Source organism: Lissotriton vulgaris, chromosome 8, assembly GCF_964263255.1.
Source record: "Lissotriton vulgaris chromosome 8, aLisVul1.2, whole genome shotgun sequence".
NCBI lineage: Eukaryota > Metazoa > Chordata > Amphibia > Caudata > Salamandridae > Lissotriton > Lissotriton vulgaris.
The window spans coordinates 604,031,280-604,049,924 of NC_141696.1; the positions used below are offsets into that span (position 1 = coordinate 604,031,280).

The 18,645-nt window shown below is 47.3% G+C and overlaps 1 protein-coding gene across 6 annotated transcripts in view; it reads left to right on the forward strand.

Moving 5' to 3' along the window:
* The window catches only part of TBC1D23 (TBC1 domain family member 23), a 714,314-nt gene that overhangs the window by 569,801 nt on the left and 125,868 nt on the right, over window positions 1-18,645 (forward strand). For all 6 annotated transcript variants that reach the window (XM_086934466.1, XM_086934463.1, XM_086934462.1 and 3 more), the window contains one exon: window positions 690-884. In XM_086934466.1, the coding sequence (XP_086790592.1) occupies window positions 690-884 (195 nt within the window). The remainder of the gene's footprint in view (window positions 1-689; window positions 885-18,645) is intronic.

Genomic DNA, 18,645 nt, shown 5'->3' on the forward strand with positions numbered 1-18,645 from the left:
GCTCAGGGTTGGGAGACTTCCCTGGTTGCCATATGACCCAGAGTCTGACCAGTGCAGTCTTTCATCATGTCCGGTGAGAAGAAATTATGATTTCTTAGGGTGTAGTTTTCACATTTAGGGTAACACAGAGGTGGGTAAATTCCCCCAGTTGTTCTTCCCTGGAGGGGGGGGGCATATGTACTGTGTAGCACCCCATGCCATCCTTATTCCTTGTCTCATTTTTTCCCCTGATAGTCTTGTGTTCTTACAGCCCCGCTGAGGGTAGGTGCTAGGATATGCTGGAGAAGTCCTTACCATACCAGATGTGCTATGAATGTGTCAAGCAAGTCCATCGCATCTATGAGGTTTATGAGTGTGTGTGTATGTTTCCCAGTTCTACCTTCCCATAGCTCTGTGTTCCTTTAGTCTTTTGCATTTGGCTATAATTTAATTTTTTCAGGATTAAGTGCAACATTTAGATCTTAATTTCCATATTTTCCAATTGATGTGCACAAACGTTAAGGAATATAAAATAATTTACTCCTTTAATCATCAAGAAATTATTTGCAGCTTTGCGCATCTGTAATGGGACCAAGTTTACTACTTGAATAATTATCGAGTTCCCCTCAAGTTGTATAACTCAGCCACTTGCGCCATTACGTATTGTGTATATTCTTTGTGATATTAATACCCTTGTTTCTGATTTTTAGCCATCTCCTCGTCACTGCGAAGCACATGTTCTGCTTGAGGGAGATTCCATCGCGGAAAGGTTTGGCTTACATACAGTCTCGTCAAGCACTTAACTCTGTGGTTAAGATCACTTCCAAAAAGAAACACCCTGAACTTATCACCTTCAAATATGGAAACAGCAGTTCATCAGGCATTGAGGTTTTAGCAGTAGAAAGGTAAGAGTTCCTGAAATGAAGCTGATAAACTGATAACATTAAAAAAAGAAAAAATGTAAGCTCTTTCTGATGAATGTGTCTTCCTGCTAATTCATCACCTTATTAATATATCTCCTGGTGCTAGTTTTGCCCCGGCAATATCTCTCCAGTGCCTCCATGTGGCATCATGCTGTTTCAGCCATACCTCCCTCCACCTGATGTGACAGAGTATAATAGATGCTAGCTGGGACACTTGCATTAGAATCCTGATTTTCTGTTCAGAGTTGATTCTTGACTGGAGCTTACTCATTGCTTTACAGGTGAAATTCCTCATCATTTCGGTTCTGACTAGATCAGATATTGCTTCCAAATATTTCAAGGTTTAAAACCTGGCACAGATGCCACAAGAAAATGTTTTTGTTGGATCCACATGAAATCTTCATATGGTGTTTAGGCAGGTAACACAATGCCATCCCCTGCTATCAGCTGCATCGATAAACCCGAAAGCTGTTTAAGAATGGTAGACAAGGTCCTCAGAGATACGCCAAAGCGTATCCATTCATCTTCCTGGCAGGAAACAATCTCCAAACAGATCGTCCCACAAAAGATGCCATCTAGAGACCATTTTCTTTGTGGAAATTTTACCCCTCCCCAAATCATTTGGCGACTTGAAGCCTGTGGGCGTGGGAGGGGAGGTGGAAATGGGCGCAGTAACAGTAACAGGCTGAAGACCAGAGTATTTCTTCAAACTGGGTTTTATTTTCAGGGTTCGCTGGGTTCGAAAGGTGAGTCTCTCTCTTGCGAAATCCAGATTGTCCGTGGTGGCGGAGTCTTTTGGCCGAGGTGGCTCCTGGCAGATGTCTTCTTCTCCCACTCCGGTACGCCGTCTCCGGACCGCAAGGGAAAAGAGACCAACAGAGGGAAGCCGTTAGTTTGTTGCTTGATACCGGCTTACCCGAGTTGGGACCGAGTGGTTGTGAGGGAGCACCCGTGGTTTGTACAAGACGAACGTGCTCGTGCTCAGGTAGAAGGAGTGGCGTGAGGAACGTGGGATGGGAAGGAGGGGTGGAGGGTGGGAAAGAACACAGGAAAGTCACACACAGGGGAATCTACAGTATTTACAAAGGGGCGCTCTTTTTCCCCACCCAGGTTGCCCAACGCCGCTGTACCTGAGAAAGCCACACTCCTCCCTCTGGAGTGTGGCACGGCGGTTCACGGGGTCGTTGGCCTCCTGGCTCTTCTCCGCTCTTGTTTCTCTCGTCCTCTCCGTCTTCTCCTCGCTTCACCTTCGGTTCTTCTTCTCCGCTTCCTTCTCCGACCTCCGGGGTGATGTCACACCCCGCATACAGGATTCCTGCCCTTTCACCAATCTGGAGCCTCTGACGTCAGCAGGGGGCGGAGTCTCGTCTAGGTCGTCATACGCCCAGTTAAAGGCGCCGGGGTCATATTCACCGTCCCGTTCCAGAAGGCTTTCCCATTCTGCCCTCGGAGAGTCAGTCTGCGGGGAAGGAGGGGCGTTAGGGTCAGGGGTCCACCAGTCCTCAAGGCCTCCCATCCCAACCCTGTTACAAAGCCGTTCCCTGATCCTAGAATTTTCGTAATTGGAAAAAATCACAACACTGAAAAAATCTAAGCTGGTGTACCCAATTCTCTCAGGTGACCCTGTGCAGAATAACGCCTTCCCCTATTTGTTCACAGTGCTCCATTACCCTCAGGATCACTCTCCTCAGATGACCTCAATCATGCCTGCTTAATGATTCTGTTGGTGCTCCAAAGTCGCACCACCACTCGACACATTGCCTACATGGGCTCTAGCTCACTTCACCGTAAAAATCATTCAAGTGGCAAAAGAGAAGTTCAAAGCATTTTTGATGATGTGCCCTTGGCATGGCTCATAGGTCTCAAATATTTCCAAGATAGAATGATGTGAGAGGGACAGGCGGAAAAAGAAACTAGGAGGTCTTATGCGTGGATCTATTTTGGCGTATTTATTTACAGTTCTATGTTTGAAACAAAGTTGAAACAAAATTGAAAGAGAATGAACTCTTCTGGTGGTAGGTCGTCCCAGTGGTACACAGGATTCCCTTGGCCGTCGTCTTCTTCTCCTCCCAGGTAGGTAGGGTGGTGGTTCCCCGGGTAGCGTGGAGAGAGAGAGACAGGTGGTAAGTATATTTGTCCGGCTTTAGTACATTGTACCGTCACCAAGAAAACCCCAAAGTGCTCAAGGGACGAAGGAGGGAATAATGTGGGGTAAATAAATAAAGGCAGAGTGTGTCTACAGGCTTGTCCTTACTTCAGGTAACAAGTCTCAAAGGTAGGGTAAACAGGTTGGTGCAGGAAAGCAAAAGGAAAATAGAATCAGCCCACAGGCTACTTCTATGCCCAACAGAAGTGGAGACCTTGCGACTTAGCAGCGGACCTATATGCCGGCTCCCCGTTCCCTTACGCTATCCGGCGTTCGCTTCTCTGCCCAAGTAACAATCAAAAAACAGAAGGCTAGAAAACCCGTGCCCAACACAAGCCCGGAATACTGACCCCTCCCTCCACCCCCTTTCCCGATTCATGCACCGTGTTAGCCGTAACTCTCCAGAGTTACGGCGGCACTTGGGCGTCCTCCGGGGGTATCCAATACTCCTCGGACCAGGTTTCGTCCTCTCCGACGGCAGCCTCTTCTTCGTCCGTTCCTGGAGCCTCGGTGTCCACAGGCGGGTCCTCGGTGTTGCCGGTCTTCCTCGTGGGTTTCGCGTCCTCCTCTCCGCTCCTCGCGTCTTCCGGGTTCTCTCCGTCAGCCGTCCGCTCCGCTCCGCCTTCCTAATGGTGCCGCTCTTCTCCCATTGGTTGGGGCTCTCCTGTAGGGAAGAGGTCTCTATTTTAGTTAACCCTTCAGTGTCCGGGCCAGGCAGTTCCGTGGAAAAGTTCCGATGCGGGCTAATTATAGGGGTAAAGGCAAGCTCCTCCTCACATCCCCCTTCCCTAACTTTCTTGCCAGCAAGAAAAGGATCGAGTGGATATCTGGACAAAAAGTCAGCATTGGTTTGTTCTTTGCCCTTTCGATGGTGTCTGGAACCTGTAGGGCTGGAGTGTTAAAAACCATAGAAGAATCCTGTCATTGTGTCCTTTGTTTTTAGCTAGCCACTCAAGTGGGGCATGATCTGTATATAGAGTGAATTCCCTTCCCTCTAAGTAATATCTGTGGGTTTCTATGGCCCATTTGATTGCTAGGGCCTCTTTCTCAATCACTGCGTACTTCTTTTCTCTGGGGAATAGTTTCCTACTGATGTACAATATAGGTCTCTCTTGACCATGAGAGTCCCTTTGGGACAATACTGTCCCCAAGCCTGTGTCAGAGGCATCTGTTTGCAAGACAAACGGCTTAGTATAGCCAGGGCTAAGTAAGATTGGTCGGGAAGTGAGGGCCTGTTTTAACTTCTCAAAGGCCTCTGTAAGTGTAGGCGAAGGATTTTTTAATTCTTGTGCTGTCTTGATCTCTTTCTTTAATAAATCTGTCAAGGGGGAAGCCAACTGAGAACAATTCGGAATAAATCTCCTGTACACCCCAAGGAACGCTCTCAGTTCTTTTTTTGTTTTAGGAAAGGTGATGGATGTTATGGCTGCTATTTTTTCTTCTCTGGGTTTTATATATCCCTCTCCAATAAGATATCCCAAATACTTTACCGAACGAGCAGCCAACTTGCTTTTGGCAGGATTAATGTTCAGTCCGCTTTTCCCTAGTTCTTGTATGACTCTAGCAAGGTGGGACAGATGTTCATTCCATGACGTGCTATGGATAACTATATCGTCAATGTAGGCTGCTGCAAACTTTTCACAGGGTCTCAAGACATGCTTCATTAATCTTTGGAAAGTGGCTGGAGCTCCATGTAAGCCGAAAGGCAAAACTTTGAACTGGTACAACCCGCTGGGTGTGAAAAAGGCTGTTTTTTCTTTATCTTGGGGATTTAAGGGGACCTGCCAGTACCCCTTACACAAATCTAAAGTGCTGATGTACTGGGCCGTGCCAAGGCGTTCCACCATCTTATCGACTCTCGGGAGGGGATAGGAATCAAATTGGGAGATTTCATTGACCTCCCGGAAGTCGATGCAGAAGCGGATGGACCCATCGGGCTTAGGCACTAAAACAATGGGCGAGTTCCACTCACTTTTAGAAGGCTCTATTATGCCCATGTGCAGCATATTTGTTACTTCTTGTTCTACCGCTTGCCTGCGGGATTCTGGGATGCGGTAAGGCCGCAGTTTTAGCCTCTTGCCTGATGGAGTATTGATGGCATGTTCTACAATCGTTGTTCTCCCTGGTTCGAGGGAAAATACACCAGCCAATGGTTTTAGCCGGGCTTCCAACTCCTGTCTTTCTTGTTTAGGCAATTCACCATCAATACTTTGTTGGTACTCTCGAAAAAGGCTCTTGAATAATGGGTAGGGGATGTAAAGGGGCTTTCGGAGGGGTGGTTCTACTATTCTTTTGACAGATTGGACATTCTTTACAATACTGTCGTATCTGTCGGTAAATGCCGGGCCAATAGAATTTTTCTAGCACAGTTTTCTCTGTCTTTTCCTCCTCAAAGTGGCCACCCAATTAATGACTGTGGGCTATAATTAATACCTTTTCTCTATACTGTTGGGGTACCAACAACTGAAATGGCATGTCCCTCCTCCCTATCCGATAAAGTAAGCCCTTTTTACAAACAAACTGGGGACCTACTTGGTCTGGGTCTTCCTCGTCCTGAGCCTTGTTCCAGGCTTCTCTGAGAGAGGGATCTTCTCGTTGTGCTGAATGGAATCCTTGATCGTCCTGAAAAAGGGGGGAATCAATTCTCTGAGTTAAACCTACTCTGGTCCAATCCCTTTTTTCTCGTTTTTTCGGTTTTCCGCTCTTTCTTGGTTTGCCCTCAGGGAATCCTGGCTCTAAGTCTTGTGAAAAAGGGGCAGTACTTCTCCACTGTTCTCCCTCCGTCCATGTTTCTTTTACTAGTTTCGACGTGTGGGGGTAGTCATTCCCCAATACCAGGTCAGCCGCAGGATATCTCCGGGTGTCCCATGAACACATTGAATGTCAACCTCACCTAGCAGTGGTGGAACCCCTCCGGGTACAGCTTGGGGTTGTATTACGCTCTGCCAGCAACCAGTGTCTATGAAGGCCTGTCTTCTTTCCCCATTGACTAGGACTTCTCGATGGTAGGGACAGCTGGCTCCTGAAGGACTACAATAGTAGGAGCGGGCGAGTCCCACCTCCATAGGCTCCTCTTTCTGGGGACAGACCCTGGCTATATGGCCAAAGGCCCCACAATTATAACACTGGGGTCCGGGTTGAGTAGGTGCCCTGATGGGAGGGGTCACAGTACTAGGAAAAAGCGTAACAGACTCAGGCTTAAGGGAGGGTGGTCTGTATGGTTTGGTGGAGGAAGTCCCTGGTTTGACTGGGGGATATCCTGGTTTCTTCCAATTGTGTTCCTCTCGCCCCTTTTGTGATTCTTGAGCCCTATGAAAGGCACTGGCTATCTCTATGGCTCTATCTAAAGTCAAACCAGTGTGCTGACGTACCCACTTCTGTATATGGGGATACAAGGAACTCGGATACTGTTCTAGATAGATCTTTTCCATTATTTCGTCTTTAGTTGCTGTTTGGGTTTTCAGCCACCTATCAGCCATATCTCTAATTCTGTATGCTAGAGCTCTGGGAGTTTCCTTTAGTCCCTCCTTAATTTGTCTCAACTTTATTCTGTACGTATCTTCATCTATCCCCAGTCTTTCTAATATGCTTTTCTTCACATCATCATAAGGGATAAGGCCTTGAGGATTTACTGCTTGATAGGCCGCTTGTAATTCTCCTGAGAGAAGTGGACCTAAGTATTGCCCCCATTTGTCTAGGGACCACCCTGCTGCTCTCGCCATTCTTTCAAAATTAGAAAAGAAAAAATTGGGATCTTCTCCCTCAACATATTTCTGCAACACCATGGAGGGTAAACCGGTATGTCCTCGTGGTTGGCTGAGTGTATCTGCCAGTTTCCCTATCACGTTTTCCTGGGCATGGCTCTGTTCAGTCAAAGTCTTATGGAGCTTTTCCCTATCTTCTTCCGCAACAGCCAGGAATTTCTCCATTATCTTGCCCAACTGTTCTTGTCCTTCCGCCATTTTCTTAAACGCGGCCTCCATTTTTCCTGATCCCACTTCTGACACCAGATGTGAGAGGGACGGGCGGAAAAAGAAACTAGGAGGTCTTATGCGTGGATCTATTTTGGAGTATTTATTTACAGTTCTATGTATGAAACAAAGTTGAAACAACATTGAAAGAGAATGAAGTCTTCTGGTGGTAGGTCATCCCAGTGGTACACAGGATTCCCTTGGCCGTCGTCGTCTTCTTCTCCTCTCAGGTAGGTAGGGTGGTGGTTCCCCGGGTAGCGTGGAGAGAGAGAGACGGGTGGTAATTATATTTGTCCGACTTTAGTACATTGTACCATCACCAAGAAAACCCCAAAGTGCTCAAGGGACGAAGGAGGGAATAATGTGGGCTAAATAAATAGAGGCAGAGTGTGTCTACAGGCTTGTCCTTACTTCAGGTAACAAGTCTCAAAGGTAGGGTAAACAGGTTGGTGCAGGAAAGCAAAAGAAAAATAGAATCAGCCCACAGGCTACTTCTATGCCCAACAGAAGTGGAGACCTTGCGACTTAGCAGCGGACCTATATGCCGGCTCCACGTTTCCTTACGCTATACGGCGTTCCGCTTCTCTGCCCGAGTAACAATCAAAAAACAAAAGGCTAGAAAACCCGTGCCCAGCACAAGCCCGGAATACTGACCCCTCCCTCCACCCCCTTTCCCGATTCACTCACTGTGTTAGCCGTAACTCTCCAGAGTTACGGCGGCACTTGGGCGTCCTCCGGGGGTATCCACCACTCCTCGGACCAGGTTTCGTCCTCTCCGACAGCAGCCTCTTCTTCGTCCGGTCCTGGAGCCTCGGTGTCCGCAGGCGGTCCTCGGTGTTGCCGGTCTTCCTCGTGGGTTTCGCATCCTCCTCTCCGCTCCTCCTCGCGTCTTCCGGGTTCTCTCCGTCAGCCGTCCGCTCCGCCCTCCTAATGGTGCCGCTCTTCTCCCATTGGTTGGGGCTCTCCTGTAGGGAAGAGGTCTCTATTTTAGTTAACCCTTCAGTGTCCGGGCCAGGCAGTTCCGTGGAAAAGCTCCGATGCGGGCTGATTATAGGGGTAAAGGCAAGCTCTTCCTCACAAATACCTATTTGGGCCGGCCTCAGATGCCATTGCCTTGTCTAATAAACATACAGCTGCTCAGAAGATGAGTCAGAGGCTGATGTCCTCATTCTCCCCTTTAATACTTATGCTAGCATACATCTTTAAAAAATGCTAGTATATTTTATACATATTTTCAAAAAACAAGGCAGACCCAATGGGTACCTAGGGACCTTGGGCAATCAATTATTGTGAAGAACAGTGGTCCATAGGATTGAGTTTTCACAAGGACAAATACAAATATAGACTCCAATCAGTACTATATTGACAAGATTTTCAGTACCCAGCCGGGCCTGAAATTTTATTTCAAATATAGGTAAATTTAAAAGACCATCAAGGAGGTCTAATGTGAAAGTTGATAGGGTACAAGCCTGTACCTATCCAAAAGTACACTCAAGAAGAATTCAAGAGTAGGAAGAGAGCAAGGAAAAAGAGGGTAAAGAGTATCAGGCAAAAAGAACAACGGAGCCAATTGTCCCTTGCATCAATAACATATTAGCACGGCAAGTTCAGACAACCAATTCATGTAACAGTATAAACACAATGGAGAAGTTACAGAATCGGAGTAAGTGTCGACGGCGTTTCGATCCCCGGCTCCTAGTGAACTGGGATCATCATCAGGACTGTAAGAGTGTATTGCCTGTATGTGCTTTCTTTAAAAACCTTTCCGAGCGATCAACATCAGCCTCCTCGGTGTCCTATTTGGGTAGGTTCTGGGGGGGTGCTGCCATAAGTTCCTATCTTATGATGAGTAACGCTTGAAGAATCCAATTATCATGGAACTGGTTTCGTGTATATTCCACCGTCATAGGTGTATACTGTGCATACCACTTGCTGCCACTGTGCATACCGCTTGCTGCCTACTCGGACCGCGAGTAAAGGACTATTAACTCCTCGCTAAGACCTTCGAAGTCCTAGTGTATACACCTATGACGGTGGAATATACACGAAACCAGTTCCATGATAATTGGATTCTTCAAGCGTTACTCATCATAAGATAGGAACTTATGGCAGCACCCCCCCCAGAACCTACCCAAATAGGACACCGAGGAGGCTGATGTTGATCGCTCGGAAAGGTTTTTAAAGAAAGCACATACAGGCAATACACTCTTACAGTCCTGATGATGATCCCAGTTCACTAGGAGCCGGGGATCGAAACGCCGTCGACACTTACTCCGATTCTGTAACTTCTCCATTGTGTTTATACTGTTACATGAATTGGTTGTCTGAACTTGCCGTGCTAATATGTTATTGATGCAAGGGACAATTGGCTCCGTTGTTCTTTTTGCCTGATACTCTTTACCCTCTTTTTCCTTGCTCTCTTCCTACTCTTGAATTCTTCTTGAGTGTACTTTTGGATAGGTACAGGCTTGTACCCTATCAACTTTCACATTAGACCTCCTTGATGGTCTTTTAAATTTACCTATATTTGAAATAAAATTTCAGGCCCGGCTGGGTACTGAAAATCTTGTCAATATAGTACTGATTGGAGTCTATATTTGTATTTGTCCTTGTGAAAACTCAATCCTATGGACCACTGTTCTTCACAATAGTATATTTTATACTTCACGAGAAGGGGAATCTTACTCCTCTCTCCCTTGGAACTGAACCCCATTGTTTTGGCTTCAACACCTCCCATTAGAGAGCTGAATAACTGGACTCTTGGTTGTGATTTGTTTGCCTCTGACAGCATAGCATTTTGAACAGCAGACACTTCCTGGGCTGCCATGTCAAGTAGAAACTGGCAAAACATAGTCATTAGTGAACCACGTCACATAAATAAGCCCTTTAGGACCTGTTCAACAATAGTTTGGACGCTTCCAAACAAAACTCGAAGTGCATCTTCTATTCTTCAGACAACATGTCTTGTTCCATGGACATGGCAGTCATCCTATATTTTCATACTTGGATGCATGCCTCTGCTACTTCTAGAGCTGCCCATACCATACTCCTGAACATGCCCTTTGCTGGTGAGAGACTATTTGACAAGGCCATCTCCTCCCTGCAACACAGTTAGAATAGTAGAGCTATGGCTTGCGTGCTCTGTTTTGCCTCCTCAGCGAAATGGTTCCACCAACAGTACAGGAAGTTTCAAAACTATTCTGAAGCAGAAAAGTCACAGCAACTGAAAACTCTTGGGTACAGTTTTTTTCAGGGTATGAGTCCATGTATTCCTGTGCTTGGACTGGCTGATGCTGGTGGAGTAAACTCACTTGTCCAGGAAAATCTCCAGAGAGCAATCACTGTCCTCAGTGACTTGAAGTATACAATAAAAGTCCATACGTCTCTTAGCATTCCCATGCAGAGGCTGACCTTTACTGAATCGTGGTCGACAAAACCTTTAGATTGTCTTCCTTCCTGTAGAAAGGATTCTGGATAATCCAAGTATGATTCTCATGTGTCTGATTCAAGCCTAGGTCCTAGTCATGCAGGGCCTCACAGCCTTTACCATTCTGTCGGGCTTACACCAGGTGGTGTAGGTGGGAGCCCCCCATTAGTGTCTAAAGAGGCAGTGACTGTAGCACAGAGGAAGATGCAGATCTTTTGGTCCCCTCTAAACGTCTCCAATCTTGTGGGGTACACCCATTCAGTCCTCCACAGGCTTAGGGTATTGTGGCCACATGTGCCTCCTCTCTGATCTGGACTGTTCAGCTGGGTGGAAAAAATGTTCTGAACCTTTATTCCGTGTCGAAGGAGCACCTTTACGTATATGTGCTCGAGCTTTGGTGGTCCCTTTGTCCCTACCATATCCGGAGTAATGTCTAGATTCTATCAGGCAGCACCACTGCTGTTCATTATCTCAGCTATGAGGGTGGTGCAGGGCCATGGACTGTGATGGTAGGTGATTATCCTGTGAACATGGGAACAGCATTGGGTATTCTTGCCACTAGGGGATCATCTCACAGGCTACCTCTGTGTGAGAATGAATGCCCTCAGTCATCATTCTCTGGAGGACCACGAGTGGGAGCTACTCCCCAAGGTGATGGAGGTAGTCTTCTCATGCCCGGAACATGAAGTTTTTTCAGCTTTGAGCCATACACTTACATCAGGATGGGCCCCTGTGGCTCTCAGGGCCGTTTATACACATATCCACTAACTCTAATTCTGCCAGAGTTCTGTGAAAAATGTGTGAGGATCTTGGGCAGCTGATTCTGATTGCTCCTATGTGGCCAAGTAGCAACTGGATCTTTGATCTGTTGCCGTGCGGCATCCCACCGTCCCTTTGCCTCTTGCTATTAATGTGTCAGGTTCTCCATCCCGTTCCCCAAGGTTGAGTGTCCTTTTTGCTTTCTACATCATCTTGGCGGCCAGGAAAACTGCCACTGATTCCTTTATGCTGGCACAGCTTAGTGCAGTACAGCGAGTCAGAGGGTATTCATTCTGTTAAGTCTCGCCAACAGACATCTTGAAGTTCGAAAAACATTTCATTAGCTGCAGTAATATTTCTGACGGATACATCCTCTTCCCACACATTAGTTTCCACCCTCCCGCATGCTCGGTGAGCTGTTGCTGTGATTAATAACATGCTATGGTACGCAAGAGTGATGTGCTGTATTTGTCACAGTTTTGTATCTGTGGTTTCGCTTTGCACTCTTTGATGGGGAAAGGGGTAATGAAACAAAATACCAGGAACTAGTGTTAGTGTGCAGGTTAGCACCTAAGATACTACAGTGATGTTATGTCCATATCGTATGTTATATGTTAGATAGGGATTTATATCGCGCTCAAATACTGTAGAGTGTCCTGGCGCTTGCGCAGGCTGAGAGAGAACGGCAGAAAATTACAGAACCATTTTAAAGAGATGTGTTTTTAGAGTTTTTTTAAAAAGACGGAATTCCTGTAAATGCTGTAACTTCGCAAAGAGGGCATTCCAGGCAGCAGCTGCTTTAACAGAGATGGACTGGCCACCCAAACGCGCCTTACGGAACCTTGGGTTGACCAGCCGGCGCTGGGTGGCAGATTGCAGAGGGCGGTTTGGCATATGTAGGACAAAACGCCTCGTAAGATACGCTGGCCCTTGCCCATGGATGGCCCTATGAGATAGAATAAGGGTCTTCAATTTCACCCGCTGGGCCACTGGTAACCAATGCAGATCGCACAAAAGCTGCCGGACACTAGATCTTCGCGAGATGTTAAAAAGGAGTCTAGCCACAGCGTTCTGTATGATCTGGAGTTTCTTTACCAGATAGCCTGGAATGCCAATGAACAAAGCATTTAATATACCGGCCAATTCCAGCGGAAACCCATAGCGGGTTAAGGAACCAATGGCCATCATGTTATATTCATTATAACAGGACATCGAGGTAATATTCTGCTCCCACTCGCCAAAATCACGGGCGCACTCACTCACTTAAGCCCTGAGACTTATTTTATTCTTTCTCATTTAGGCACCAACCTCTACCCCACAGTCTCTCCCAGCAACATAGGAGACTCGTGAGGATCGTTTGCAGAGGTGCGCAACTCGCCTGTATTACTTTTTATATCATGAGGCATATAGAAACCTCTGTCACGCCCGCCCACACAATGCATGAATTTGACACTTATAAGTTTTATTGTCTTGACCACAGCCCTCAATGCCCGGACTCGCTCATTAGGCACCCCTACCGGCATGTCCTGAAATTGCTATAAATTCCACATGAATCTTCACCATGGCACGACTGACCCAATGCAACATCGGTAGTCACAACCACGTTAGCGCCTAAATACACACGGTGCCATAAACCGAACCGACTCAGGCCAAACTGCTCTCACCATTCTGTACAGCATGAGATTGGCACATTGGAATATAGGTTGTCTGAAATCAACGTCACAATGGCATGAAATCAATGTATGGTTTGTGCATTTTACCTGTAAAGAACAACTTTAATTAGTGCCATATTTAAACATATTCTTTTTTTCCCTCTTCTCTCCCATTCTTGTTCAATGTCACTTTTATCAGAAAAAGCACACACAGGCAAAACATTGTTTATGTCCTGATGATGATCCCAGTTCACTAGGAGCCGGGGATCGAAACGTCGTGGACACTTTGTCAAATTCTGTAACCTTACCATCGTGTTGAAATTGTTACATGAATTTGTTGTCTGAACTTGCCATGCAAATATGCCACTGATGCAAGGGACAATTGGCTCCCATGTTCTTTTTGCCTGATATTCTTTACCCTCTTTTCCTTGCTTTCTTGCCTATTTTCTTTCAATCCTTTTGGAGTGTACTTTTGGATAGGTACAGGCTTGTACCCTATCAACGTTCGCATTAGACCTCTCTGATGGTCTTTTAAACTTGTTTATATTCTGAAATAAAACTTCAGGCCCGGCTGGGTACTGAAAACAAAATATAGTACTGATTGGAGCCTATATTTGCATCTGTCCTTTTGATAACTTAATCCTACGGACCTCTGTTTTTCGTAATAAATGAACAAAGCATTGGCATAATCGAGGCGGGAGAGGATGAGAGCACACACTACCATTTCCTTCGCCTCCCTCGGCATCAGGGGAAAGAACCTTCGTAGGGCCTTGAGGGTGCCGAAGCAGACTCCTGTAAGTTTTTTAATATGCTCTTCAAACCGTAGATTCTCCCCGAACCAAACCCCCAAGTTCTTCTCAGGGTCCCCTGCAGATCTGGGACAAGGGACATTGGGAGGCCACAATGATTATCGGAAAGCGGGGGGGAACTGACCATATAGGAGTGCTACCGATTTTTCCTCGTTGCACTTAAGTTGGGCATGTGCAAACCAACAGAGAACAAAAAAAAAAGCCAGGTCTGAGCGATCTTAGTATCCAGATCCGAACCCCTCTAAGTAAATAGCATCTGGGTGTCATCCGCGTAGGCTATAATTTTTGCACCCAGTTCCTCCGCTAAAACATTCAGGGGGGGTCAGATATATATTAAAGAGCAGAGGGTTTAGTGAGGAGCCCTGAGGTACTCCAGTGGAGAGTTTCCTCACAGAGGACGAGTTGGGGGGGCATCCAGGCCTGCTGGGTACGGTTGTCTAAAAACGATTCAATCCATTCTAGAGCAGAGCTGACAATGCCGAAGGATGACAGTCGGGCAAGAAGAAGTCGATAGGGCACGTATCGTAGGCGGCAGAGAGGTCCAACAAAATCAGAGCCGCTCTGCTGCCTCCATCTAAGCTCTCCCGAATTGTCTCAGTCATTTCCACCAACGCAGTCTCCATACTATAGGAGGCTCGAAACCCAGATTGAGCAGGGTGCAGAGCATTAGATGTTCCCACAAAAGCCTCCAACTGTCGGAATGCCACCATCTCACAAACTTTTGCCAACGCTGGCAGAAGAGAAATGGGACGATAGTTTGATGGAACAGAGAGATCCAGCCCAGATTTTTTAAGAAGGGGTAGGAGTTTGGCCTGTTTCCACCACATAGGAACAGTGGCCGTCTGAAGGGAGAGATTAATAATCTCAGCAACCTCTGGGCAGACCGCCTCTGCTACCCCAGCAAGAACTCGGGCCCGACACGGATCCGTGGGTGAGCCATATTTCAGTGATTTCAAAATAGCTAAAATATCGGGCTCAGCCACCTGTGAGAAATGACTAAACTGGTCAATGGGAGAACTAAGGCTCATCGGGAGTGCCAAAAAAGCGCTCCTTTGTTCGGAGAGGGTAATTCCCAAGCCATCCTGAATCTTTACTATTTTATCAATAAAAAAGGAAGACCGGTCCTCACACCACTGTGTAGAGGTAGGTAGCATCATTTGCTCCGCGTCGGGGGAGAGGAAGCTCTTAACTATAGAGAAAATCTCCTTGCTGTTGTTATTCGCACTAATAATCCTCCCTGCATAGTAATTACTTTTTGCTTTCCTAATAGTAGAATAGTATTCCCTCTGGGCAGTACGGAGCGCAGACTTGGCAGAAGGGCAGTACTCCTGACGCCAGCTGCGTTCCAATTTTTTACAACCCAGTTTCAGCTCTTTTAGGGCATTCGAAAACCAGGGCTTCGAGGGTGTGGAACGCTGTTTGCCACTAACAAGTGATTTGGCAGTAGAGCTGACCTCTCGGCTAATCCAGGAGTCAAAGCTATGTGCTGCCCCAGTGAGATCAATTCAGTTTTCATTCCACATGCGATTGAATCCTGTCATGAAGAATTTTAGAAACAAGGAGAGAAAACAATAGCCCAAAAATAATCAAATGTCCAACACACACAATTTTCTCGTAAAGGTCTTAAAAGTAGAGGAAAAGAAGCTCTACCATTTATTTTATAAAATTCCTCATCATTATACAATATATACAAATACAGATTTTTGAAAAGCAAAAAACGGGGTTACCAACTAGTAACGTGCATAGAATAGAGTGAAAAGATTTTTAGTGCTCGTGTAAGACAGAAAAAAGACCAAGAGGGTCTAGAGAAGATGTGTTCCAGTTGATTTTAGAATCCAAGGTTAAGTAATCCTTAGAGAGGTTCTGGAGGAGCCTGCCCTCAATGTTTAATTCTGCAAAAAATGTCATTCTTTCTTGCTATGTTACGGTGAACAATTCATCCGTTGCTCTTATTTTGAAAGAGAAAAGGGGGGACAGGGGCACAAAAGATGCAGGCTCCAGGTAGGGGAATGGTTGTCGACGTTTCGACCCAAGGATAAGAAGGGCAGTTGATATCCTCATGTGCGGGTCTTCATCAGGACGGGATGGTGAAGGGAGGGGGCTTAGTTACATTAAATTCATGTAACCCCAGTGGTGTGGGCAGACACCCATTAATGGTGTGCCATGTGTGAAAGGTCAATTGGTTATGAAAGCCGTCCAGGCGTGCTCTCGAGTACCAAGCTGAAAATGGCGGCGGGTGAGGTCCGATGTATTTTTTAAGCAGTGTCTCTAGTGTCGAACTGCACGTGCCGTCAGTGGGGCTCAGTCAGCTGACGACCGCTGAAAGGTGCTCAGACTCTGCCGTCTCAGGGTCTTTGGCCGTCGCGTCTAACCCTGAGACGGCAGAGTCTGAGCACCTCTCAGCGGTCATCAGCTGACTGAGCCCCACTGACGGCCCGTGCAGTTCGACACTAGAGACACTGCTTAAAAAATACATCGGACCTCACCCGCCGCCATTGTCAGCGTGGTACTCGAGAGCACGCCTGGACGGCTTTCACTTGATACCCAGGTCCTAGGACTTTTGTTGGGTCACCCCATATATAATAACAGTCCCAGTGAGATAAGAAGGCAGTGCCTGACGCGACTGAATCAAAGCTTCGGAAAGCGCCGGAAGGTTAATCTTCATGGGGCGGGTACAAAAAGAAGTGGCAGCCGAACCAGACGGCTTCCCCATGGACCAGGAGAACCTGATCAGATGGTGGTCCGACCAGGTAACTTGCTCTGGTTCACTTATGGCCAAATCGAAATTAGTACAAACTAGATCCAATAGATGACCCGCTGAATGCGTCGGCATCTTGACCACTGGGTTAACTGAGCCAGGTGAAGATATAAAGAGTCTTGGCTAGACCAGCTTGTAAGACCTGAGAGTCGTTTCTGGGGAAAGGGTTTTTAGGGCTGGTTTGAACCCTGGAATAGGTATTCATAATGTGGGTGATCTGCATGATATTTTCTTTTTTTGACACCAGGGTGGTTACCAAAGGTAAGTACATTTTTCTTGTAATTCATGACTTGTATTTAAAAAGTCCTGTACAAACCCTTTTTTATTTGACATAGAAAGTTATAGTATAGTGGGTACAAAATTCTATTTCAGCAGTACCAATGCATTGCACATGAAGAGAACAGAAATGTTGACTGTATGTCATACAATCCAAGCACATCTTTAACAACACATGTTCAAAACCGAACACAGCCAACACATTTCATCTTTATCGAAGACTTTCTTAGACTACTAACATGTGGTAGAAACACTGTAGTTGTTCAGCCATAATAGTAGTCGAATTGCGAAATGTATGTACATGATGTGTATTAAAGTTAAAGGTTTAGTGCAGGTATGCATAAGTAACTACTCCAATGTAATGCCTGGTTATAGTCATCCATGGTGCGCAGGACTAAAAGTCTCAATAAATGTAGACAATATACTCGAGCCTCTTGATAAAGGAAGACCCTCAAAGGGAATTGAGTATGTTTGGCAAGTCATCTTTTCTCACTTTGCACTCATGTTTTCTATTGTTTGTGCTCGAAGGTGCTGTTCTCAAAAGATGAGGATTATTATACTTCAAAGTGTATTGTTTCTATTTTATGTTTAATTTCTGAAATGATGCTTTAACACATAATATCTGAAAGAGACAGTCAGTGATAGATTCCTTACCTTAGAATAACCCCTAGGCTGGATCTGGAAAGTTTTTCTGCTTAGTAGGACCCCTGCGCGCCAGTAGGTGGCGTCCTGCGGCTCCACGTCCGTCACTGGCGTCGTAGGCACCGAGATGAATTCAGGGAGAGTACTTAGGCGCCACCCATGCGCACTGACGTAAGTTCTTTCTTTTTCCGTGCCGAAAGCACAGATCGGGATTGAGCACGTACCTCAGTCATTTTTTTACCACTTTTTTCAGACTTTTTGTCTCCTTTTCTTTCCTCCTGGTTCACGGAGGGATGCCCGGCTTTAAGTCTTGCGGGTCGTCGGTGGCGGACCCCCATGATGTCTGCCTCTACTGCCTAGAGCATGACCATGACTCCGGGGATTATCAGGGACTGCCATGCCATGGCCCGAAGGCATTACGGGAGCGGCACCGGAAGTTGCTGGAGGTCCGGCACTCCTCTCACTGCTGCTCCGGGTCTAGGGGCCGTTTGCGGGACCGGAGCCGTTGCTCCTCGGACTCTAAGTCTTCACCTTCAGATTCCAGTAAGCGACGCCATAAAAAGAAGTCGAAGAAGCGCTTTCGCTCTCCGATGTTCCCCCCGTCGCTCCCCGGAGGCGGACGTGGGGGACAGGGGCTCCTCCGGAGCCTGGGAGTCCCGTGGCCTACCCGCTATACCCGGGTCCGTCGGCGACTCCCGAACAGGTGCAAGAGTTTCTTGCTGCCATGGACCACCTGTTTAGGCCTCGGGCTCCCGCCGGCGTGCCTTCAGGCCCTGAGGTCCCGTGTCCAGATCCTATTGGCCCGGCGGCACCGTCTCTGACGCCAGCGCCCTCGGCTCTGGCCCCGGTGCCACAAAGTGCAGCTCTGCTGGCTCCGGCCCTGGCGCCGCCCTTGGCTCCGGCACCAGCGCCGCCACAGGCGCCGCACTGGGTGCTGTTTATCCCGCCCCTGCCCCGGTTTCTGGACCATTCTGTTCCGGCCTGGGATCCACGTTGGGATGCGTCTTCGGCGTGGCCCGGCTGGTGCCACCACCGGCGCCGCTTCTGGCGCCACTGACCCCCTCACCTGCTTCGGACCTGCTGCCGCGGCCGGCTCCTTCTACTCCGGAGCCAGATGAGGATTGGGACAGCTCCGAGGACCCCCTTGCGCGGCAGTGTGACTCGGAGCAGGATCGGGTGGATGACCTTCAAGATGCGGGTGAACTTGATGTGTCCTCTGACCCGGGGTTTGCCTCGCCTTCGCCTACTATGGAGAAAGGCGCTTCCTATACTATGATGCTGCGTCGCGCCGCGGAGGCTCTCC